We start from the raw sequence: 23,029 nt of genomic DNA, 5'->3' as shown, positions 1-23,029 counted from the left end.
GAGTTCATTCTCTTGCCAAAAAATAGAAAATAAAAAGAGAAAAACCAAGAAAAGGAAAAAAAAAAAAAAAAAAGCTTGAGGATGGAGAAGTTTAAGAGTATATGTGCTTTGAAATTTTTAGCAGCATTCTTATGCCTTGGGCCATTCAAGCCTAATAGCCCAACTCCAGAACATTAAAGCCCAAAAGCCAGTCGGCCCAGTCCAGATTGTACCTTTCTCAAGGCAAAATTTCTAAGGAAAAATAGCAGAGCACAAACACAAGTTAAATTTCATTAGATTAAGAGTTTCTGTTCCTCCCATATGATTCACTTTGGGGGGAAGATTTGAATATAGCAAAACATTTTCTGACCCCACTAAATGCAGGTGGCAAACGTTTTCTTAGTATAAACACCTCAATTGGGGGGAAAAGTCATTTTTTCCCGTTGGCTATATACTTACTCCTCTTTTTACTTCATTCTAACTATTTATAGAATGTACATAAGACCTCAAAAATAATCTGAGGGTTTGTTAATGGCAAACCTTCACTTGAAGACAGGCTTCTGGCGGGTCTTGGTAAATGGAATGTCCCCATTGAATACTGAGCCGATAAATTTTTCTACTTCTTCTTCTGTCATTTCACCCAAATGTGCTGCAAATTTCCCCTTCCGACGTTTGTATGCGACCAGTACTTTATCAGATTTTTTAAATTCTCCATTGTCAAATGCTTTTAGAAATGATGGCTGCTTGGTTGCATCTACAAGAGCATAGGATATGGATTCCTTGGAGCCAGGCGAAGAGTTCTGCCGCCTTGACAATGTCTTCTGAGAAACCTGAAAGATCAAATGAAGAGGAAATAAAATGAATGTAATTCCCTTGAAAATTGTGGGAATTTTCGAAACTTTCGACAAGTGAAACAGGTAAAATAGGAAAACAACTACTTATAAATCAACCCATGTTCAGAAACAGTTTGTCCAGACTTGGCGTGTGAGAGAGTTTTGGTTACCAATTCTTCTTCCAAAATACGAATAAAATGACGGTAAAACGTGTTCTATTTCAGTAAAAGTAAGACTTCTCACCATGGATAGGATTGATTCCAATTTGTTCCTTGCTTTGGAAGATTTAAAAGTACCAATAACACAAACAGGAGTCTTCTCCCCACAGATGGCATCAAAGTCGGATCCTGTCAATAGTGGGATCTGATTCTCCGCTGAATCCGACGGTGTTTTGGAAGTTGGCCTTGATGCTGTCTTCTTGTTTTTTTTCTCAAAACCATTGAATAAGTTACTGAGATCATCAATGGCAGATCTCAAATCCTTCACATTGATCCCTGCTCTAAGAATGTGCCTCTCCCCATTAGATAGCCAACCGACTATAGCTGGAAGGGCATCAACTCCTAACTTCTTCATAGTAGGATCTGAAACATCATTGACCTATGCCATAAAAATATTTCTGTGATCAGGATGTGAAAATGATGAACCAATACTGTAGAAACACCCCACAAAAATTATGATATCGACACTGCAATTCTAATCAACAGATACCTCTGCATCATAGAAACTGAACTTCCTGCGATACAACCCGCTGAGGACGCGCCAGATAACAGGTGTATCTTTTTTGGTTGACAAAAGCATTAAGGTGGGTAGCCCTCCTCCATTGCTGGGAGAGAAATCAAATTGCCTCAAATCGACCCGTTGTGAGAACCTTGGCAAATGCTCTTGGCAAAAGCTTTTCAAATTCTTCACCGCCACATCCCCACTGTACTCTACCAAAGAACCCTGGGTGCTTTTTATGTAAGAATATACAAAGATTCTGGGAGTCCTGTGAGGATAAATTCCAAGGTCCTTGCAGAGAGATGATTCTGCTTCACAGTCTATCCTTCCAACCTTCAAATAAAAGATGTAAGAAAAGAGGATGAGAACAGTGAAAAATCATCGGAACTTCATAATTTTAGAAATGGAAATAATATTACTTAATCTAGTACCTTTAAAGCTCCCTGCAACGAACTGGCAACTTCCTCTATAATTGATTCAACATGATCAACCCCCTTTAGAGATGATGTACTTGGAAACAAAAGCCAAGCCATGCCCTGATCCACAATTTCTTTTCTAAACACTTGTTTATTAATGGCCCTGGTGCTTGGGGCACTCCTAGTCCTAGATCCAGTCTGAGCCTTGGAATTGCCACCAAAACCACCAAAATTACCCCCACCTCCAAAGAAGTTGGAGAATATATCTTCCATGCCAAAGCCGAAAGAATTTGAACCACTGGGCCCGCCAAAGGAAAATGAGAAAGACTGTGAAGCTCCCTGTCCTCCACCAGTACTCTGCCACTGGCCCTGTCTTTGTCCTCCGTTTGTAAAGAATGTATATCCACCACCTTGATCCCCTGGATGGCCATAGCCGAATCCAGGGCTACCTTTTTCATCGCCATACATGTCAAAGTTTTTTCTCTTCTCTTCATCAGATAAAATTTCATATGCTGAGGAATGAAAGAGTAAGGTCAATGGTGGTGGAAAACGAGACATATTTGGTGTTAATAAGAGAAACGTGAATATTTAGAGCTATTGTGGTTTAGAGGTAACAAAGTTATTTCCCCTTTGAAGTTTTAACTTCGAAAATCAAATTAAGTATACCCTAAATACTCAATCATCCGGAAATTCTGAAAGATAAAGAAGGAAAAAGGATGAAATGCAGTAGACAAGTCCTGGCAAAAAAAATTTATGTAATTAATCAAATTAAGCAATATACCGTTGTTGATTTCTTCAAACTTCTGCTGAGCACCTTTTTGCTTATTCTTATCTGGGTGATACTGAAGAGAAAGCCTGCCAAAGATGCATAAAGACGCTAACAAGTGAAAATCACTGACCCAGAAAATAAACATTTAAAAAGGAAATTACAGAACAAATATAGAGGAGCAAAATCAAATAAATCCAGCCCAGTATGAGTCCCACAATGTATTTAAGACAACGATGACATTCGGTAAATAAGAAAGCATAACAAATATAATTGAAGAGGAACGTAAATTTTGGATGGAAGTTAAAGAGCATACTTGTGGAAAGCTTTCTGAATTTCCCGCTGACTCGCATTCCGCTCAACTCCAAGAACCTAAAAACGATTTTAAAGAATGCAACAAAAGTGAGCCCTTCTGTAACACTACCATAAAACCACGATGCTTCATAACAAAACGCATGTGAAATTCTTGAAATCGCAAATAATTTGAGAAAAACCAGGCAGAATATCAAAACCAAGAAAAAAGGTCGAGCAAATGCCGAATGCCGAATGCCGAATGCCGAATGCATCAGGGAGAGAACAATTTGGAGCAATCTTCTTTACCTTATAGGGGTCCATGGTTTTGGCTTCTAAAGACAAGAGGAAGAGGAATAGAGATGCCATGATAAAGATGATCGGCGCCAGGCGAGTCTCCATGTCCAAATCCGACCGAGCTCTGAATTCTGAAACTGATGAGTTTGTGAATTGGAATTGATAATCGGGAAGAAAGGGAGGGAGAGAGGGATAAACGAGTGCAAAATAAATAGGTTCCCGCGGTCGAGAGAATTCGAGAAATCCAGACTCTTCGGTTTTTTGGCGAAGCCGTACATATGTTGACGTGGCGGCTCGAAATGATACCACGGAAGCTGACCAATGAGAATCGAGAGTCGCGTGTTCGCAATTACTGCTCCAATCCCATCCCAGTATTCTCTGAAATGGGCCGGCTCAAATTGGTGGCTGGGCTGAGCCGAGATGCTGGCTTATTGGGTTTGAATTCAAAAGGCCTGGGCTTCTTCGTCGGTCTAAAACACATCAATTTTTGTTATTTTAAAATAGGCTTAAAAACATTTTGTTTCGAGTATTTTCGTTTGGAGTAACAATTTTATTCATAAACTTTAGTCGGTAACGATTTAATCTTTATACTTTAAAATTAATAATAATTTAAAATCTAAACTTTAATATTGGATATTTATAGTTAAAATTTATAAGTATCTATTTTGAAAAATATTAAGATTTAATGAGTGCTTTGTACTTATAGATCCATAAAATGTGTTTGTAAATTACAAATACATCATATAATAAAAATCAACACTTAAATTTAATAGTAATTTTTGTGGTGTGGACTAAATTGTTATAACTTTTTTACCGAGGTTCATTTTGGTTGTTCTAAATTTTTATTTTAGTATCTATACTTTAAATTTTTGTTCATTTTAGACTATTGAGGCCGAATTGTTACGTTTTAAAGTTTATGGACTAAATTTTTAATAATTCAAAACTACATAAACTAAATTGTTACAAAAACTACTTCAACAATAGTACATGGACCAAAAGTTATTTTTTAACCCTTTCAAATATTTTAATAAATAATCTCATCATGTTTAACTATTCTTTTTTAAGTAGGTCATGTTTAATTAGTTGAAACATCTAATAAACCTCAATTACACAAGTTATTAAAAATTATCTAATCTATAGATTTTTTTCTTTTATAGACAATAGTCTATACATGTCTATCTCTGTTTTTTCTCAAGTTCATGATCATAACAATAACGTATGCAATATAATGAATAGTTGATTTATAATATGAACTTTTAAGATTTGTTCTTTTTATTTTTAACGATGCGAGAGGATGAAGATTTGAACTTACGATCTTTTAGTTTAAGATTGATGTTTAACCGGTAGAGCTAAGTTATATTAAATTTTATGTTAGGATATGAAATAGTAAAAATATTCTTCAAAATAATTGTAATTTAACGAGGAATTGCGGATATGTCCTTAACAAATATATGAAATAAGCCGCACTAAATGTTTTGCTTTTACTTGTAATTATTTGTTAAATATCAAAATTTCCGTTGTCGTCCAGCGGTTAGGATATTTGGCTTTCACCCAGGAGACCCGGGTTCGATTCCCGGCAACGGAACTTTTATTTTTTCCCCCAAACTTGATATTTTTAATTATTTGAACCAAATATATTTACAAATCATTAAATAATATAGATTGAACCGGTCAATTTTGGCTAATTTCATTACATTTGCAGTTGATCTCATGAGCCTCCAAAATGGAACAATATGGGAAAAGTTATTATTTTACAGTAAGCAAATTTGGATAAGTAGGTTGAATAAAGTAATGAACCCTAAAACCATATATAACTTTTTTTTTAAACAAACCATATATAATTAATTTAAAACAATATTAAATGAAATTATTATGATTTGTACTTATCTTCATTTGTTTAATTATCAACTCGACTGATTTAAATAGTCGATATATTTACATTTGTTTATCGGGATATATTTATTTATTATTATTATTATTATTTGCAAAGGAATGTATTTATATTTATTTACCCGCAAATATATATTGACAAATCTTGATGATACTAAAATAATATAATGGCTAATTATATATTTTGTTTTTCTTAATGTTTATCATCGCAATCGTATGTATATTTAATTTTTATATATGTCTTTTAAACAAATTAGTTTTTATATTTAAGAATACTTAATTTTGCCCTTTTTTTTTCTTTATAAACTGAAAAAAAACCTCTTTGTTTGTGTTGTCTTGTCTTTTAATATTGTCCATATGCTTTTATTTATTCACTTTTTATTTTTTTTTTGTTGATGGTGTTCGTTTTTTTTTTCATTCGTTAGTGGACTATATATATATATATATATATAATTTATTTGTTTATTTATATTTATTTGTAGGACATATAATTTAAATGATAAATATGTTATTTAGTCATGTATTGTTTAAAGGGAAAAATATGGTGCATGCCTTGCTTTCAAGTGTCACCTAGTGATTTAAAGATATTTAATTACTTTTCATGTGGCAAATCACTTTTTAACCAAGTTGGATACTTATTAATTATTATTAAAATTAAAATAAACTACTAAATTTCAACATGAATATAGCTCAACGGATATTTGCGACTAAAAGGTAGTGAGTTTAAATTCTACCCATGTTGTATTAACAAGATACTAATAACAAAAATGATATATAATCATTAAGAAAAAGAAAAACTATAAAGTTGATATTTGTTTAATAGTAAATATCCACATCACCCATAAAATAAATATACAACAAAACAATAAATTTATAAGTTTAATTTTCAAAAAAAGAAAAGAAAATTGTTGTCCATTATGGCCTACCAAAATCTAGACTTTATAATATCACAAAATAAATACGACTTGTATGGATGAATAAGGAAAGGTTGAATGGTCTTTCCAATACCCCACTTGAATTTTGTTACTTAATAGATATCATTTCTCTTAAAAAGACAAGAAAAAAAATGTTGAATAAAAAAGCTAGAGTATCATTTTGTAGAAGATTGTTAAAAGTATTTTATTTTATAAAAAAATATGACATAAAAGTCCCAATGGTACTTGAATATCTAATTTTTTAAGGTCGTTTAAGTATTTTATTATTAAAATTTATTTAAATATAGTCATAAATTTATATTTGTGAGTAAGATTTACAGAGTGGTAATTCAAATTCGCTACTTTTTTACTGGAGATAGATTCTATAATACTTAAACCTGGGTTATGATTCAAAGTACACCCACAAAATAAATTTTCTCATTGTATTAAGGGAAAAAAAAGATAAAACTTATAGCGTGTACATTTCATAGCTATATTACTATATTCGCGCTACAGTATATATTATATATATTTTTCCCTTCACCCATTTCATTATTGGGAATACGAATGAAACCAAATTCTTCGTGCCTTTAAGAGTGAAGATCATTCACGTGGACAACCTGTAATAAAAGAACTAAGAAGTAACCACTCTCCGTCTTCGGAGGGTTTCCTCTTTACAGTCATTCAAAAAGCATCAGACAAGAGGTCGGGCGCTCACCCGTACCACTACTCTGTAGAAGAATTTCAACTTTCTCCCAAGGCCGCCATTAACGACACCTCACAAATTCTCATTTGCTGGTGTTTTATTTACCGGATTGCCGCAAGCGAAGCATCGAGTTATAAAATCCCCAAATGGCGGTCGAACTTCACTGAATCCAGGACGGGAGGGAGGTGGACGAGCAACGAGCGGCGATCATGGATCCAGAGGTCGGAAAAATGGAGAATCAAGAAGCTCGTCGGCCGAATTCGGAGCAGAGATCGAAGAAATCGATTCCTCCTTACATGAACGCGGTTTCCGGTTCTCTTGGAGGCGTGATGGAGGCCTGTTGTTTACAGCCGATTGATGTTATCAAGACTAGGCTGCAGCTCGACCGGACCGGGGCTTACAAGGGGATTGTCCACTGCGGAGCCACGGTTACGCGCACGGAAGGAGTTCGGGCTCTTTGGAAGGGATTGACTCCGTTCGCTACGCATCTAACCTTGAAATATGCCCTTCGCATGGGGTCCAATGCGGTGCTTCAGACCGCGTTTAAGGATTCCGAGACCGGGAAACTCAGCAACCATGCGCGTCTCATTTCTGGATTCGGTGCTGGGGTTTTGGAGGCTCTCGTCATTGTTACTCCATTTGAGGTGAGATTGCATCTCTCTCTCTTTTTCTCAATATTACATAATTTGCTACGATCCAACTCAAATCTTCAATTTCAGAGTCGAGAGATCTGGTTATGAAATTATTTATTATTAATCGTTTTCAGATTATCAGATTGGTAGAATGCATAACTAGTAACTATCCTCAGATCGGGGGTAGTGAAATTAATTCGTAGTACTGGAAATTGGTAATCGTTTGCCCTGACCTCGAGGCCTGAGTTGTATCGCAGGGCGCTGGCTTTCTTGAAAAAGGGGGAAATCATGTCGTGGACGATATTAGCGCTGACAGTAGGCTGATATAATATAATATAAACACATTTTACTGAAATAATTTAAAATCCTCATCGATGGCTTTGTTTTCAACGGAAAGCTCAGGGGTTTCATAATGGCGAAATCCCATAAATAATTTCAAATAAGGCACTGCCTTTGCCTGAATGGGATAGGTAGAATATTTTACTTGTTTGTTGGTTGGCACTGGTGGTTAACAATGTCTTTTCCCTTTTTATACACAATAAATAAATTGTTAAAGGCCAGGACCCATATGAAACAATTTTTTTCATAGGGTCAGAATACATCGTTGGCTTCTCTTCTCTTCAATATTTTAGTCTTTATATATATAATTGTGATGCTCGAGTTTACGACATTAAATGATTTCTGATGAAAAACAAGAAAAAATGTTTACGACATTAAAATTAATGTGATAGTCATATCGTATAAATATGTATATAGTTGGGCCAAGTTTGGTTTCAGACGCTCTGCTTCATTTGCTATATCAAATTTCATTTACAAGTTGTTCTTTTGTGAGATCTTTTATGAAATTTAAAGTATAAGGATTTAATCATTACATTTTGAGTATGGTAACTAAATAAAAAAGAAATAGGATGTAAGCATCTTATTTAAAAATTCTAGCTCCTTTCCTTTACCACTCTCAACACAGTTTGCCTTGATTCTGACTTTTTACCTCTGGGTTCCGTTTAGCAGTTAAATTAAGGTAGAAGAGAAACCCACTCGTGGGTTTGGTCCTTGTACCCTGTAATGTGAGAAAGAATGCTAATTATGAAACCATTAGATGTTACTTTTTACATCCAGCCTTCTGCTGGTTTTTGTATTTACAAGGACAAATTAGTACTCCTTTTAAGATCCTAAATGTTACTTTGCTTTTCACCTTGCCAATTTTTGTGAATGAAAAACAATGAATATATGTACAGTACATACGGATGAGATCTTAAATTGGTTAGGTTTGCATTTCTTCCCTGTTTCATCTGAAGCTTAGTGCCACTACCGATGTGGTTGTTGATTGGGCTACGGTGGCTGGTGGACACAATCAATTTAGCTTATTTGCCACTTTGTCAATTGGTTAACTACGAAACTCCAAGTTTTCCATTATCTGCTGTCAGATTAATTTTTTTGGTTTAATGCACTGTGCCTAGTTTCTTAGTACTGCCAGTCTCTCTCTTCCTCTCTAATTATTATCCTCCTCGTATGTCAATATGCATATTCTGCCATTGCTATTGCATAAGTTGATGCATCCCTTTGTTGTAAGTTTCATATCAAATTAGAACTTAAAAGTTTGCACAATGGAGAGTTAATCAATTATATCTAAGGTCAATTTACAAAAGGTCTCAAGTTCAACATGATGATGTGGCTAATATAAAGTGTCCGCAGAGTTAGATTATAGTTCGAAGGTTTGAATGAGAAATAAAAGCTTGGCTTAGAGGATGAAATATTTATTTTCTTGCTCTTGTGGATACATTCTAGCTTGTGCTGCTTACTATGGATAAATTTTTCTGCCTTCGACCTCAAAATTCACTTGCCTTTTGGTTTTGCTGGTCAATGCACATTTTTTTTCTGTTCCATCTTAGCATTACGTCCTAGCCTAGGGTGTAAGCAGCTTGGTTTGAGTCAATTTGTTTTGTCAGTTTCTATAGTTTCGACTTGCACTCCTATTTATGTCTGTCCAATAGGAAGCAGTCCAGGGTGACTAACTTATTGTGCAAAAATTGTTGGTGCAGGTGGTGAAGATTAGATTGCAGCAGCAGAAAGGATTAAGTCCTGAGCTTCTCAAGTATAAGGGTCCAGTGCACTGTGCTCGAATGATCATTCGAGAAGAAGGCCTCCTAGGGCTTTGGGCTGGGGCTGCCCCTACGGTCATGCGCAATGGAACAAATCAGGCTGCCATGTTTACTGCCAAGAATGCTTTTGATGTTGTTCTTTGGAACAGACACGAAGGAGATGGGAAAGTCCTCCAACCATGGCAGTCTATGGTATCGGGATTCCTAGCAGGCACGGCAGGGCCTATATGCACGGGTCCTTTCGATGTTGTGAAAACTAGGCTTATGGCCCAGAGTCGAGGAAGGGGTGAACTCAAGTACAAAGGCATGTTCCATGCTATCAGAACGATATACGCAGAGGAGGGACTTTTAGCTTTATGGAAAGGGCTGCTGCCCCGACTCATGAGGATTCCACCAGGGCAAGCCATTGTGTGGGCAGTGGCTGATCAAATTATTGGCTTGTATGAGAGGAGACAACTTCATGATGTTCCCATATGAATACTAAGCACATTTTTTGGGTTGCTTTACTATAAAGTCCACTGCAGATACAGTTTCAGCAATCATCTAAATAACCATGAGTTTGGCGACTCTTGTCTTCAAATGTTGGAAAAATATCATAGACTGGTAGTTTCTTAGAAATTTTAGTGCTGTTTACTTTGTGGTAGTACTAATTCTTTGGTTACAATTATTGGACTTCTTTAGGAGTATAATGGCTTCTTTCTTGATGATGATATAATTCCTTCTGGGTCTGCCTGGAGGCTGGAGTAAACATTGTCATTGAAAGGAATTGAATTTTGAGAAAAGGGAACTGTAATTTGATTTGTTGAAAGGTGTTGCTTGTGTATATAATCATCGCCATTTAAATCATTTCATCCTTCTTATATATGTTGTTAGATGACAGTATCAGATTTATGGTTTGTATGGGTGCAAATCCAATCCCTTTGATTTTTTATGAGAAAAGAATTTTCCAGCCAGCTGGATGGTCAAAGTATAGATGAGATTTGAATTATAATTTTGTTAAGTAAAGAAAATTGGATTGGACGTGTAGAAAAAAAAATGTTAGAAAATTTGCACAATTCACTAAAATTCGGTAAAGGTCAAATTTTGGTTTATGCTATTATATTGGCAACCATTGGTAGTAAATTTAAATAAAAATTTACGAGGCGACTAAGATGATTTAGTTCATTTCACAAAATTTTAATAAAAGAAAAAATATAAATGTATATATATAATTTTTTGTAAAATATAAAATTATGTATTAAATTTTAATAGTCTAAGTTTATACTTTTCAAGACTAATATAGACAGTATTAAAAGATATGAAATTTAGAGATGGAAAAAGGAAATTAATTTTTTATTTTTATTTTTTAGACAAGGGAGAGAGGGTGTTGGATAAAATTAGTATAACATATCTAGCGTATTTATAGTAAAGTTTTTAAAGAAAATTTGAAAGGTTTTAATTAGAAAAGAATAACAATGAAAGGAGGTTAATATAAAATTGAAATTAAGGACGAGTATTTTCTTTGTGAATTTTCCATACATATATATTAAAATATTACATATTATATTGGGAAAGATTCACCCAACATGTATTTAGGCCGGCCACTACTTAGACATATTTCATGACTTCTATTCAGTATTTAAATGTAATTAAAAAATTAATCAGCTTTAAATATTATTTTGGGAAACATGTGATTGAAAGAGAAAAAAAAAAGTGAAAGCAGAATAAATGGAAAAATAGACGCAAATACAAAATATGTTTTACATTTACCTTAAAATCTCCATAAGCGGTGGGCCCATGGCACCATCGCGAAGAAAAAAACACATCACAACCAAAACCCTAGACCATAATTGGAAACGAAATCTTATATAAGTAAACCAAACGCGGCCTCTCCGATTGTAACCCTAAATCCTTCTCGTGCTGGGTCTGAGCCACTCTCATTCCTTCCTTGTCTTCTCTTTCCAGCTTCAAACCTTTATCCGAATTAGCTTCACTTCTTCTCTCCGCCGTTTTCAGTCTTCGCCGGCAGATTTTCTTTCGAGGGTTCTTGGAAGATGTCGGACGAGGAGAGGGAGGAGAAGGAGCTCGATCTTACTTCTCCTGAAGTAGTCACCAAATACAAGAGTGCCGCTGAAATTGCCAACAGTAATTCTCTCTCTCACTTATTTTTTTTCCCTTTTAATGTCTGTGATTTGGGTAATCGAGCTCTGATTCAGTAGATGTTTCTATTAAAAATTGGTGTATGTTACGTGGAAACGAGTTTCTAAGTGATCAAATGATAATTTTGCAGAGGCATTGCAGTTGGTAATATCGGAATGCAAACCAAAAGCTAAGATTGTTGATGTTTGCGAGAAGGGCGATTCGTTCATCAGAGAGTAAGAGTTTTGTTTTCTTAAGTCAAAGAATTTATTAACTTTTCAATGGCATTAGCCATTAGTAGTTCTTTGCTTTCATTGCTATTCGTATTTGATTCTGATTCTAATTAATAGGGTCTTCCCTCTATGTATCTGTCTTTGGCATATAGACAAACTGGCAACATGTACAAAAATGTTAAGAAGAAGATTGAAAGAGGCGTTGCTTTTCCAACTTGCATTTCTGTGAACAACACTGTTTGTCACTTCTCACCGCTTTCTAGCGACGAGACCCTGTTTGAAGAGGGCGATATTCTTAAAATGTAAGCTAATTCGCCGCCTTTTGATAGTTTGGTTGTTGTCCCATTGATGATGGAAGAATAAACCATATTGGAATTTTGTGTTAATGCAGTGATTTGGGTTGTCATATTGACGGCTTTATTGCTGTAGTTGCTCATACTCATGTGCTGCAAGAAGGTCCCGTTACAGGAAGAGCTGCTGATGTAATTGCAGCTGCAAACACTGCAGCCGAAGTTGCCTTGAGGCTTGTGAGGCCTGGAAAAAAGGTAACCTGTTAAGCTGTTGTAAATAAATTTGTTTATTCGTTTCGACATTTTATCAACATTTGGGTCTTCTATAGACATGATCTTTGTTTTAATATTTGGAATAGATATGATTTTCTGTTATATGAATGATTTGTTTTTCTGCTTGAAATGGCAACTTTGCCGAGGTGATCGTTTGCTGATTCTTTTGATTTCCTCTTTTCCCTGTTTCCTACATGGACTGTGGCCATACTTGGAATAACTTTAGGTGCGCGTTATTTGTAGTCAAACCTAACGTTCAACGTTGGCCCAAATAATTTGCTTTATTGTTCCTGTTCTCTTGATGTAAAAATTTCATCTGTTATTAGAACACTTTTTCCTACATTGTGTTTGTGTGGCAACATGATCTCTACTTGATGATAACTATAATGGCTATGGATTGTATCCGGTGATGCCTTTTCATGTCATAGTTACACTGATAGAGCATCATGGGCTTATGGTTATTTTGTTACAATGTTTTGGAACCTGGGAAAAGTAGAGTTTTTTTTCCATCTGTTGTTAGAACTTCGTCTACACTGCCTTTGCAGCGAAACATGGTCTCTACATGATGATAACTACGATGGCTATGGATTGCATCCGATGAAGCCTTTTCATGTCATAGTTACACTGATAGAGTACCATAATTTTATTACGAGGTTTAAGAACCTTTGTATACAAATGTATGCATGTTTATAATGCTGCTTTACTCGTTTTATTTCAAAATGTGCCAACTTGATATAACCATGTGTATAATCTTATGAAAAATTAGGGTAAATGGCGGTCGTTTTAATTCCCTGTTATTTTTCTTTCCCATTTCTGTCACTTATTTGTTGAGGCCCTATTTTCCAGAACAAGGATGTTACAGATGCAATTCAAAAGGTTGCTGCTTCTTACGACTGCAAAATCGTTGAAGGTGTTCTTAGCCATCAGATGAAGCAGTTTGTGATTGATGGGAACAAGGTTGTACTGAGTGTTGCCAATCCTGAGACAAGAGTTGATGAAGCGGAGTTCGAGGAGAATGAGGTGTACTCGATAGATATAGTTACAAGCACGGGAGAAGGAAAGCCTAGGTTGTTGGATGAGAAGCAGACAACTATTTATAAGAGAGCTGTGGACAGGAACTATCATTTAAAAATGAAATCTTCTAGATTTATTTTCAGTGAAATAACTCAGAAGTTTCCCATAATGCCATTCACGGCAAGGTTCGTTACGCTTCTCATATTGTTACTATTGATGTTTTCCGTATTTGGCTTCTACTGTTATGTTTATAAATTTATACTAGCAGGGCTTTGGAAGAGAAAAGGGCTCGGCTTGGATTGGTGGAATGTGTTAACCATGATCTTTTGCAGCCATATCCTGTTCTTCATGAGAAGCCTGGTGAGACTAATAATGTCTGAGCTTCATTTTGGTCTAAGCTTTTCGAGTCTGCTTTTGCTGCATGACTGATTTCTGTGTTTATCAGGCGATTATGTTGCTCATATCAAATTCACCGTGTTGCTGATGCCCAACGGATCGGATCGAGTCACATCTCATCCTCTGCAAGAGCTGCAGCCCACAAAAACATTAGATGATCCTGAAATCAAGGCGTGGTTAGCATTGGGCACGAAGACAAAGAAAAAGGGCGGTGGGAAGAAGAAGAAAGGTTAGCTTTTAAAGGATGCACATTTTTTAAAATCTTGATATCAGGGGTGCACATCCGTGGCAAATGGCGTTGGTTTTGGGTTACATTTGAAAACGAGAAAAATCAGTTTCCAAAACCAACCAATTGGGTTTGGTAAGGTCAATTTTGGTCAACCATTATTTTGCAACGACGTCCTATTAGGGTGCACTAGAACGATAGTGTTTTTAAAAGTAGTCAGTTGGTCAGACTTCAGAGAATGCTCTTTCGACCACTCCGATTAACTGGCATATCAGTTTTGCGCAATGTCGGTTTGGTCAGGTTTTCAAGGTTGGATGTGAAGTCGCATTTGTTAGCAAACATTTAGCCAGAGTAGGTGATATGTTGTTTCTCATAGAATTTCAACCCATTGCTGTTGCAGGTAAGAAGAGCGATAAAATAGAAGAGCCCACTGATGGCGAGCCTATGGATGCCACAGCCAATGGCGCTGCATCCCAAGAATGAACTTCCACACTCCCAAAAAACAGAAACACAAAAACAAAGAAAAACAGAGAAATTGTGGTGGGTTTTGTTTTTTCTTCGAATCTGGCTCTGTATCTCATTTGTATACGATGAGGATGATGCCAGAGTAAAGTGGTGAACGTTCCTTATTGGGTATTTATTAATGAATCCCTCTCTCTTTTATGTATGGTCGTACACATACTTCTTCAAATTGATCTTTTGAATGATTTTTTTTTTCATATGTTTGGAAATGATACTTTTCATCTACATGGTATATTGGAGATGTTGATTTTTTTTATTTATAGAACTATATTTTTTAGATAAATATAGAAAAATATTGATATATATTTGATGGCAATATTTCTAGGTAGCATTTTGTTTGGATTATAATTTTTATTCGACTGTATTGTAACGATTATTTCAAACGGTAGGATTGGAACTGGCAGTTGTTTAAAGCTTTAGATGTTTATTAGTTAAAATTAAATAAAATTTTGCCAAATAAATTTGAGGATAAGTTGGTTCATTTTACATTACCATACTAAAATGATAAAAAAAAGGGTAGTGGTGCAGGAGATTTGGAGGGTAAATTGCAAGTGTGAGGGCCATCACTTTTTCGATTGGCTGGACCAAAGCCCATAATTCTGCTAGCGATTATTGGACGGAAAGCTCATTATTTACTAACTGGAAGAAACCTATAGTTCAATACTTCTTGATATACGTCATTTTTTATATTTTGAATAATTCTCAAGAAAAAGAAAGTATATTTTTAATAGTTTTCATTCTGGCTTTAGATTAATGTTAAAGTGTTCGTTCTTATTATTATTATTATTTTGAAACAAGAGTTTTTATTGTTTTTTTTTTTTTTAATATTTTGACCACATCATGTACAGTGTGCATTAATTAACCTTTGGATATTTCTCAGAAAAAAAAAATCTTTGGATGCACACACTAGTATTCTTGTAAAGCGTTGGTAGTAACTCTCAACTCTACAGTAATACCTATATGAATGGTGCAAATATTTTTCCTTTCGCCCCTCTTCTCTCTAACATCGATCTCGAATTAAACAATTAAAATGTTGGACGATGAACTGAAACAACCCAGGGTTTTGGTACCAACTGTGTTCATATTTTGCTATGCATCGATTTGAAGAGGTGAGAAGCGATCTTAAGCATTGGTCATCCAATATGGTTCCTATGAATGATCTTTTTTTTCTTCTTTTTTTTTTCTGAATGCCTTTAGAAATCTACTATTTCCCTAAGAACAAGAAATGAATGTTCCCATAATGCAACCCCACGATCAATCCCGTTTAAAACGAATCTCTTCAACGTGGGCCTAAGTAAATTCCGATTTTGATCTGCTACGAAATTTGATAAGCTCAGATCAAAATGGCAGAGAAAACGTGTTTCGTTTCACGATTGAAAGCAGAACATATTGAATTGCTACGCTTAGTTTCATGACATGCTTAAAAGTCTGATCCAATCCAATTGTGTTAATAGAGCAAAGAAGCAGGTTACAGAAGCATACGTCACGGCATCACTAAGTTTTGCAAGAACGAAGTTGGTCGTTCAGGCACCGGTGATCACTGATCAGGCTCCAAGTACATATCTAAAGTTCTGTTATAAATAATATTATTCAATAATACATGGAAAGAGATGGCTGTAAACATTTCTCCGGGTAATCTTCAACTTCATCTACAAGAGCAAACGGATTTTGAATTTTGGAACAGGATTTACATCATGTTGCAGTAACAGTTAACACATTCCTTTCTGCATTACTGGTTCTTGAAAGACTGCAAGAAAATCAAACAAGCATTAGGAAATCCCTAGCTGTTCAAAGGTTAAAAAATAAAAATGTAAGAAGCAGCTCACCTCGAAATTTTTAGACAGATCTTTCACCTGTTCCGCAAGTTCTTGCTTCTTCTGTGCAGCTGCAAGACAATTCCAAATTCTCGTTGCATAAGTTAAATCAGCTCAACAACCAACAGGAGGAGTTAAATCGACACGAATGAAGCGAAAACAGTAACGTTTCTACCCTTGTTAGATATATCCTCGATTTGTTTTGATGTCCTCACCGCAAACCTTTGAAACGAACGGCTGGAAAAGGAAAATGAGATAATGAAGAATTGCTCAACAATGAACGGTTTAGTAACCACTAAACAACGTTGCGAGTATAGTTATGTAAACAAATGTGACTTTTCAGTTTTCACTAAGCTTGAACGTGTTCGATTCAATGGCAGAAATGCAAGGGAAAGAATGCCTCAAAGGCTCAACTCTTAAAAACATAATTGATATGATCTACTCCACAATCATTACGAGCCTACGAAGTCAACTTAGCTACAGTTCAAACAGGTGAGTAAGAGAGACCATCGTGGTGAGAACAGAGACACTATTCAGTATTCCAGAGGCCAAAATAACAACAGTTGGTTGAAGCCGCTTGATACAATTTTGAACAGAACAAAGAACGACATGAATATAAATAAAGGGGACAGTGAATAAAAGGAATTGTGTAAACATAATATATAAAAAAAAAAGAAAAAAATTCAGTTACAGAAGTTAAAATCCAAGGTACTGGCAATCTAAGGTAGTGCGACCCAGATCACAGCCCTTCTATTCATAATATACACATGACATAAGAGTAATTTAAGGACAATGAATTAACAAGATTAAATGGCATAGTCTTTACAACATTTGCTACTGTGGTCATCCCTACAGTGGTTAAATACTTAAATTATATTATAGCTTTTCTATTGACTAATTGGTTAGAATTAACATATAATTTTTCTTATTCAAGAGAGAGCTTTTCTGTTTTGTGGGATCACATTGTGTTAGTGGCTCTATCTAGGTATAAGCTTTCTAAAAAGTTTTCTACCTTTGAACTTCTTTTCTTTTTCTTTTTTTTTTTACGATATTCATGAGCGTCCGGGCCAACTTACGCGTAGCTCGACTAATCTCACGGAGCAACCGCATGACCCTACAACATTTGGTGTCGGGAAACACATAGGAATTACTAATTCCTAAGGTACTTCCTTATCTTCAATGAAGCTTTCCTCCCCTGCTACTTTAGCATAATGTATGCTTCCAATAAAATAACCTTCTATGAAAAAAACAATACCACTACCCAATGGCTTAAATTCAGCTCGATATTGATCTAATATGATACCAAAGAAAAAAGAGTCTGAGTTCAAATCTTAGTTATGTTTTCTTTATTCCATTCTATATTACTAATAACTGAACTGACCACGCACATGAAAAAATATGAAAGGATTAAAAAATTACACCAACCCAACTGCTTAGCTTTCCATTCTAGCAGTGATTTAACAAACATAGATCAGAAATTAAATATGAGAAATAGAAAACGGATCTGCAGCGAAATTTTCTGAAATCTCCTAATGTGCACGCACAGCCATTTTAGCAGCAGATAAACCAACTTCTTATGTTTATAAGATTAAATTTTCTCTAAGCCTAACCGCTGAAGTTGCCCCTTCTAGCAGTTCTTTAACAAACATATATAATACATAAATTCTATAGAAAACGGGGAAAAAACAGAAACAAAAAATTGTAGCAAAAATTTCTCAAATCTCTACATCTGCACGGCCAACCATTTCGGCAGCAGATGAACACATAAGAAAATTTGAGTATGTTTTGCTTCAATGGAACGAGCCAAATAGGAACTAATTGGTCCCTCTGGCCAGAGAATGAAGCTTCTTATCAAATATCATCACATCTAATTCAAATACAAGCATGAGGAGAAACATCCTGTAATGCAATTAAGCCTGAAAACTAGTTACCTGTTCGCAAGACTATCGACGAGCAGTTCATTCACGAGATAAGAAACTACTCTGTTTATGAAATTTCCACCCGCCATGCTCTTTTCCACGGATTAAAATAAATCAACAGCAATTCAGAAGCTTGCTTGATGTGTATGCCTGTTATGATAGAAGAAGATTACAGAAACTGATTTTAGCTTTCTTTTAGAACCAACAAAATTGGCATAGACTATAAAAATTCGTAGAACGTAAAGCAGATAAAAGCAAGCAGAACAGGTTACGCAAAATTCTTCGATCGATGAAATATAATGCATAAAAAGGGATTTGCAATCAAATAAAGTCGATCGAAACGGATAAATTCCGGAAACTGCTACCTAAACAATGTTGTCGCGCGGATGATGGTTCGATACCCTAGTTCTTCGATGATTCTTCCTACGCGGGAGCAAGATATCTCGTAGTCTTATTTTAGGTAAAATAATAAATAAATAAAAACTCAACATTTTTCCAATATTTCAAAAACACCATTATTCTTTAAAAGAATATTCAACTATCAGGAGTTGATTGGGTTTGGAGCTATTTTAAGTTCAACCCTATCTCTTTTAGTTCGGTTCTATCGTAAACATGCAGTTTGAGAGATCAAACTTCCAACTAAAGTTGGAGATATATATCAATTACCGTTTAATATCCATGGAAATAACCATATTTTTATCTTGCCATGACAGGGGAAAAAACATATACTCACATCAAGCACCTACTTAATATCCATTGAAATATAAAAGAAGACATGAAATCAAAGATTCAGCCATCTAAACATTAAAACATTAATAATATTCATAAATCACAATCTAAGAACAGTGACATAATGTAAAGTTTTTTTTGTTGTTGTTGTTTATCTTTCTCATTAAATAAAAAAATAGAATCTCACAAAGATATTGCTAGGGGAAAGGGGTCAATAAAACAATGGTGCAAATGCAGAATTGCAAATAGAGACGACATATGCAAGTTCAAAATAAAATACCAAGTAATTCAAATGAAAAGGAAAAAAAGTTACCAATTTCAGATTCCGAATCTTGAAGAATTTAGAGTGTGAAGTCGGCCTACTCTGCATAAGAAACAGAAATTTAGATTTTTGTGAGAAAAAAAGAATTATTGAAATATTAGAGAGAGAACTTACCGAAATAGAAGCACCGAGTGCTCGCTTTGAAGAAAGAGGAAGAGACGAAAATGCGAAGAAAAGAACGTGCTGTGCTGTGCTTGCTGTTCTGTGTTTGCTGAGAAGACGAAGATGGCGGGAGACGCTGAGTGCTGAGAAATGTGAGTCGTGAGAAATCAGAAAAATAAAAGGTTAAGTTTGTAATAAACAAAATTAAAAAAAAATTAAAAACCCTAATTTAAATGGGCTGGGCTTTTCTGTTTAGTTACACCGGTTGGGTCCAAGCCGAAAAACCATGTGGGTTGGGTTGACCGATTTTTTTCAAGCCTTCAGCTTATTTGAACACTTTTTTTAAGTACATGGAACACTCTTAACTTCAACACTACCTTTTATCTTTGTTCAAAAAATACCTATAAGCAAACATAGAGTATTCATCTTTATAGGTTAGGTTGGGGCACTTTTTAGACTCAACCCGATCGCTTGATTATAAACTTATTCGATCCAAATAATTCTTATTAAATAATAAACTCAATCCAATCTAACTACGAAATATTTGGGTTGAGTTGGTTCAAGTTATTCAGGTCACTCATTCAAAGTACTGTATTAAAAAGAAAAAAAGCCATAGCTTAAGTCACTAGATATCAACATCTCTCCTCTACGAATTATAGATTGAAATCTTATATCTTAGTTCACCTCGAGCATAACTCGAGGAGTTAGGTAAATCCAAACATAATTTATTAGATAAGACATGTATCATAATTTTAAAATCAATATTTTGTTTGTCAAAAAAAACGAGGAAAAAAAAACCCTCCTCACAGCGTCACCGTTGAAGTTGGGCCAAGGGCCACTGGCTACCAGTCATTCCCTATGTTGGGCCGTCCAAGGCATGACTTGAAGTTGGGCCTAGGACTGGGCCCACACGTGCTAAAATTTCGTACAACGCACAATTTCACCGACAGCGTCACCGTTGGATTAAAAACAGTTTTCTCTGAAGCCCGGCGTGGCAGCTTCACCTTTGATTCTTCCAATGGCTGCCATCAACCTTCCTCTAATCCACACCCCTCCGTCTCTTCAGATTTTTCAGCAAAATATTCTCAAAATACTTCCAAATTATCGACGCTCTCTCAGCCTACTCCTCCTCCTCTCCTCTCCAGTTCCCCCAAGCTCTGCAGTACAGCCAAATCTCGCGCTTCTATATTGATCGCTTTTGCTGCCAAGAACCTCTCGGAGACTGACCGCATCTCCGTGCCGGAGACCGCCGGCGAAATTGCCGGAGAATTTCCTCCCGATGCTGGTGTTTATGCCGTTTACGACAAGGACGGCGACGTTCAGTTCATTGGCATTACGCGGAACATAGCGGGAAGCGTCGTCAGTCACAGGAAATCGGTACCGGAGCTTTGCGTCGCCGTCAAGGTAGGAGAGGTCTTGTGGTTGTCTGAATTGTTCATTGTGTTTGCCTCTTTCTTTTTGCCATTTTCAGCCCTAATTGTCTGGTGGGAAGGTTTATTGACGTTCAGTGGCATGTATGATGAATTGAAAATTAGTAATCCGGAAAAGGTTTCTTTTGGTGTAAGAAAAAGTTTTGTGTATATCTTTCGTTATAGTCTCTAAGGGAGTGATGTCTCAATTTTTTTTTCCAATCAAGCCTTGGAAATTTAGTCTAGTCTAGGCTTCTTAATTTTCATCTGGCTTGTAATGATACATCTGCATCCTAATCAAGTAGTCTTACTCGGGCTCTGCTGCTGGTAATTGCTGCATTACTGACCAACTCAAGCTTCACTCATCAGTTCATTGGTTGAAATGGTGTAAAAGATAGCTGGATTGAGGGGAATCCATATAAATTGTAATTTAGGGACGGGAGATCGATGATTGCTGCTTAACACAAGAAAATTTGATTTTCACTTGCTGCAGTTTAAAAATCTTGTAGTTCTTTGCTTGGGCATGTATTTCAATGCTTTATGGTGTGGTAGCTGAAAGTAAGTACTGCCCAGCGTCCTGTCAACTACACTTCATCAAATTTTCTTGAAGGGGATTTCATCAGCTCTTTGAATTACAACCATTTGAGTGGCAGTTGCCTTTGCCCCAGTTGGTAAGGGCTTGGGCTTGGGGTCTCTTAGTCATACTGACATAGAGGTCTCAAGTTCGAATATTCTAGTGAGTTTAATATCAAAAACCCTTGATGTCTTGCAGGTCTGTGCCTTGGGGTGGGCACGGGTGCCTCTAGGTATGGGGGAGGAGTGTTTCAATTCCTAGTTATAAAATGAAAAAAATATGAAAAACCATTTGAGTGGCAGTTACATGTTGACTTGATCATATTTTTGGGCAATTGGTTAATGTGTATAGGAATGATACTCAATACTTATCGACCTTATTCTCCACATTCTAATGCTTGCCATTCTCCAGTGATTTAACTTCGTATGCTAGGTAGGTATTGTTTTGGCAAGCACATTAGAAATGAGGCATACTGTGTTTTTTTTCCTTCTGTCTTGATGGGAGTTGTGATAGAATTCAAGTTTTCTATGCAGCTACGGAACTCAATGATCTTAGTTAACCTTTCTATTTCTTGATTGTGCAACTCTGTGCAGTTTGGAGTAGTAGATGAACCTGATAGAACAACCTTAGCACAAGCATGGAAGTCATGGATGGAAGAACACATAAAAGCCACCGGTAAGGTACCACCAGGTAATGAATCTGGTAATGCCACATGGACAAGGCAGCCACCGAAGAAGAAGCCGGATCTGAGGTTGACACCCGGTCGACACGTTGAACTTACCGTCCCGTTGGAAGAACTCATCGACAAATTGGTAAAGGAGAACAAGGTTGTCGCATTCATCAAGGGTTCGAGAAGTGCACCATTATGCGGTTTCTCGCAAAGGGTAATCGGCATTCTTGAAGCTGAAGGCGTAGATTATGAGAGCGTCGATGTACTCGATGAAGAATACAACAACGGGCTGAGGGAATCTCTCAAAATATACAGCAACTGGCCTACATTTCCTCAAATCTTTGTGGGTGGCCAATTAATTGGAGGTTGTGACATTCTTAGTTCTATGCATGAACAAGGTCAACTTGCTGGGCTGTTCAAGAATTGACTATCAAACTTTTAACTTTCAGAAACTAATATTTTGTTTAAGTGAGAGTTGAAAGGAGATGAGATTCTGCTTGTTTTCATGCTTTCCCAGTTGCTCCATAGAAGTGTAGTTTAAAGTTTTCATCAAGTTGAACAACTATAAGATAAGAGCTCTTTTTTCTTATTCTATTTCTTTTATTTATATTTCCTCTCCAAGTGGGAGCTCAAGTTTTGGGGTATTAAATTATGTATTTTAACTCCAATTTAGTAAATGGTTGAAGCTAAAATCATCAAAATGTGAACCCGTCAAAGCGAGCATAGTTCAGTTGTAATTGATATATATCTTCAATCAAAACATTGTGAGTTTGAATCTCCTCCCCCACACATTGTAGTAAAAGATAGGCGTCTTAACCACTTAAGTTATGTTCGGTTTGACTGGGTATTATTATTAATGATAAAGAAATTTATGTTGT

General features: G+C 35.9%; 5 protein-coding genes and 1 non-coding gene across 8 annotated transcripts; 4 read left to right on the top strand and 2 right to left on the bottom strand.

Annotated features, from left to right (window-relative positions):
* Positions 1-242: 242 nt before the first annotated feature.
* ATERDJ3A (DNAJ heat shock N-terminal domain-containing protein) lies at positions 243-3,518 on the bottom strand. The gene is made up of 7 exons (XM_022289984.2): positions 3,312-3,518; positions 3,028-3,083; positions 2,727-2,800; positions 1,961-2,457; positions 1,521-1,862; positions 1,056-1,409; positions 243-809 (listed from the first exon to the last, which is right to left on the bottom strand). Exons 1-7 carry the CDS (start codon positions 3,402-3,404, stop codon positions 522-524), a joined length of 1,704 nt encoding a protein of 567 aa, XP_022145676.2. The 5' UTR covers positions 3,405-3,518; the 3' UTR covers positions 243-521.
* Positions 3,519-4,812: 1,294 nt separating this feature from the next.
* On the top strand, positions 4,813-4,884 carry TRNAE-UUC (transfer RNA glutamic acid (anticodon UUC)). Its single transcript has one exon. It is a non-coding gene; the product is annotated as a tRNA-Glu (tRNA).
* Positions 4,885-6,684: 1,800 nt separating this feature from the next.
* Positions 6,685-10,400, top strand: MSFC1 (Mitochondrial substrate carrier family protein). The gene is made up of 2 exons (XM_022290032.2): positions 6,685-7,453; positions 9,481-10,400. Exons 1-2 carry the CDS (start codon positions 7,019-7,021, stop codon positions 10,015-10,017), a joined length of 972 nt encoding a protein of 323 aa, XP_022145724.1. The 5' UTR covers positions 6,685-7,018; the 3' UTR covers positions 10,018-10,400.
* A 989-nt stretch (positions 10,401-11,389) lies between these two features.
* Positions 11,390-14,809, top strand: LOC111015067 (ERBB-3 BINDING PROTEIN 1). The gene is made up of 8 exons (XM_022289982.2): positions 11,390-11,664; positions 11,810-11,894; positions 12,044-12,193; positions 12,283-12,436; positions 13,301-13,653; positions 13,737-13,828; positions 13,914-14,093; positions 14,491-14,809. The coding sequence occupies exons 1-8, from the start codon at positions 11,574-11,576 to the stop codon at positions 14,571-14,573; spliced, it is 1,188 nt and encodes a 395-aa protein (XP_022145674.1). The 5' UTR covers positions 11,390-11,573; the 3' UTR covers positions 14,574-14,809.
* Positions 14,810-16,029: 1,220 nt separating this feature from the next.
* Positions 16,030-19,672, bottom strand: LOC111014959 (UvrABC system C protein). 3 transcript variants are annotated; one of them, XM_022289839.2, is made up of 6 exons: positions 19,511-19,672; positions 19,388-19,438; positions 18,358-18,495; positions 16,602-16,663; positions 16,439-16,497; positions 16,030-16,359 (listed from the first exon to the last, which is right to left on the bottom strand). In XM_022289839.2, the coding sequence occupies exons 3-6, from the start codon at positions 18,432-18,434 to the stop codon at positions 16,342-16,344; spliced, it is 216 nt and encodes a 71-aa protein (XP_022145531.1). In that variant the 5' UTR covers positions 18,435-18,495; positions 19,388-19,438; positions 19,511-19,672; the 3' UTR covers positions 16,030-16,341. The 3 variants fall into 3 exon arrangements, with proteins under 3 accessions (XP_022145531.1, XP_022145532.1, XP_022145533.1); XM_022289840.2 differs by having other exon boundaries at positions 19,388-19,433; positions 19,511-19,670; XM_022289841.2 differs by lacking the exons at positions 19,388-19,438; positions 19,511-19,672 and adding an exon at positions 18,711-18,839.
* Positions 19,673-20,501: 829 nt separating this feature from the next.
* On the top strand, positions 20,502-22,740 carry CXIP2 (CAX-interacting protein 2). The gene is given in 3 exon segments (XM_022290060.2): positions 20,502-20,577; positions 20,580-20,902; positions 22,075-22,740. Coding segments are annotated over 3 exon segments (888 nt in total). The 5' UTR covers positions 20,502-20,516; the 3' UTR covers positions 22,579-22,740.
* The last annotated feature ends 289 nt before the right edge of the window (positions 22,741-23,029 follow it).

Source organism: Momordica charantia, assembly GCF_013281855.1.
Source record: "Momordica charantia cultivar OHB3-1 chromosome 5 unlocalized genomic scaffold, Mcharantia_2.0 BLBB01000005.1, whole genome shotgun sequence".
NCBI lineage: Eukaryota > Viridiplantae > Streptophyta > Magnoliopsida > Cucurbitales > Cucurbitaceae > Momordica > Momordica charantia.
Note: the sequence above shows the minus strand (reverse complement) of the source record. Positions and strands in the feature narration are given on the sequence as shown.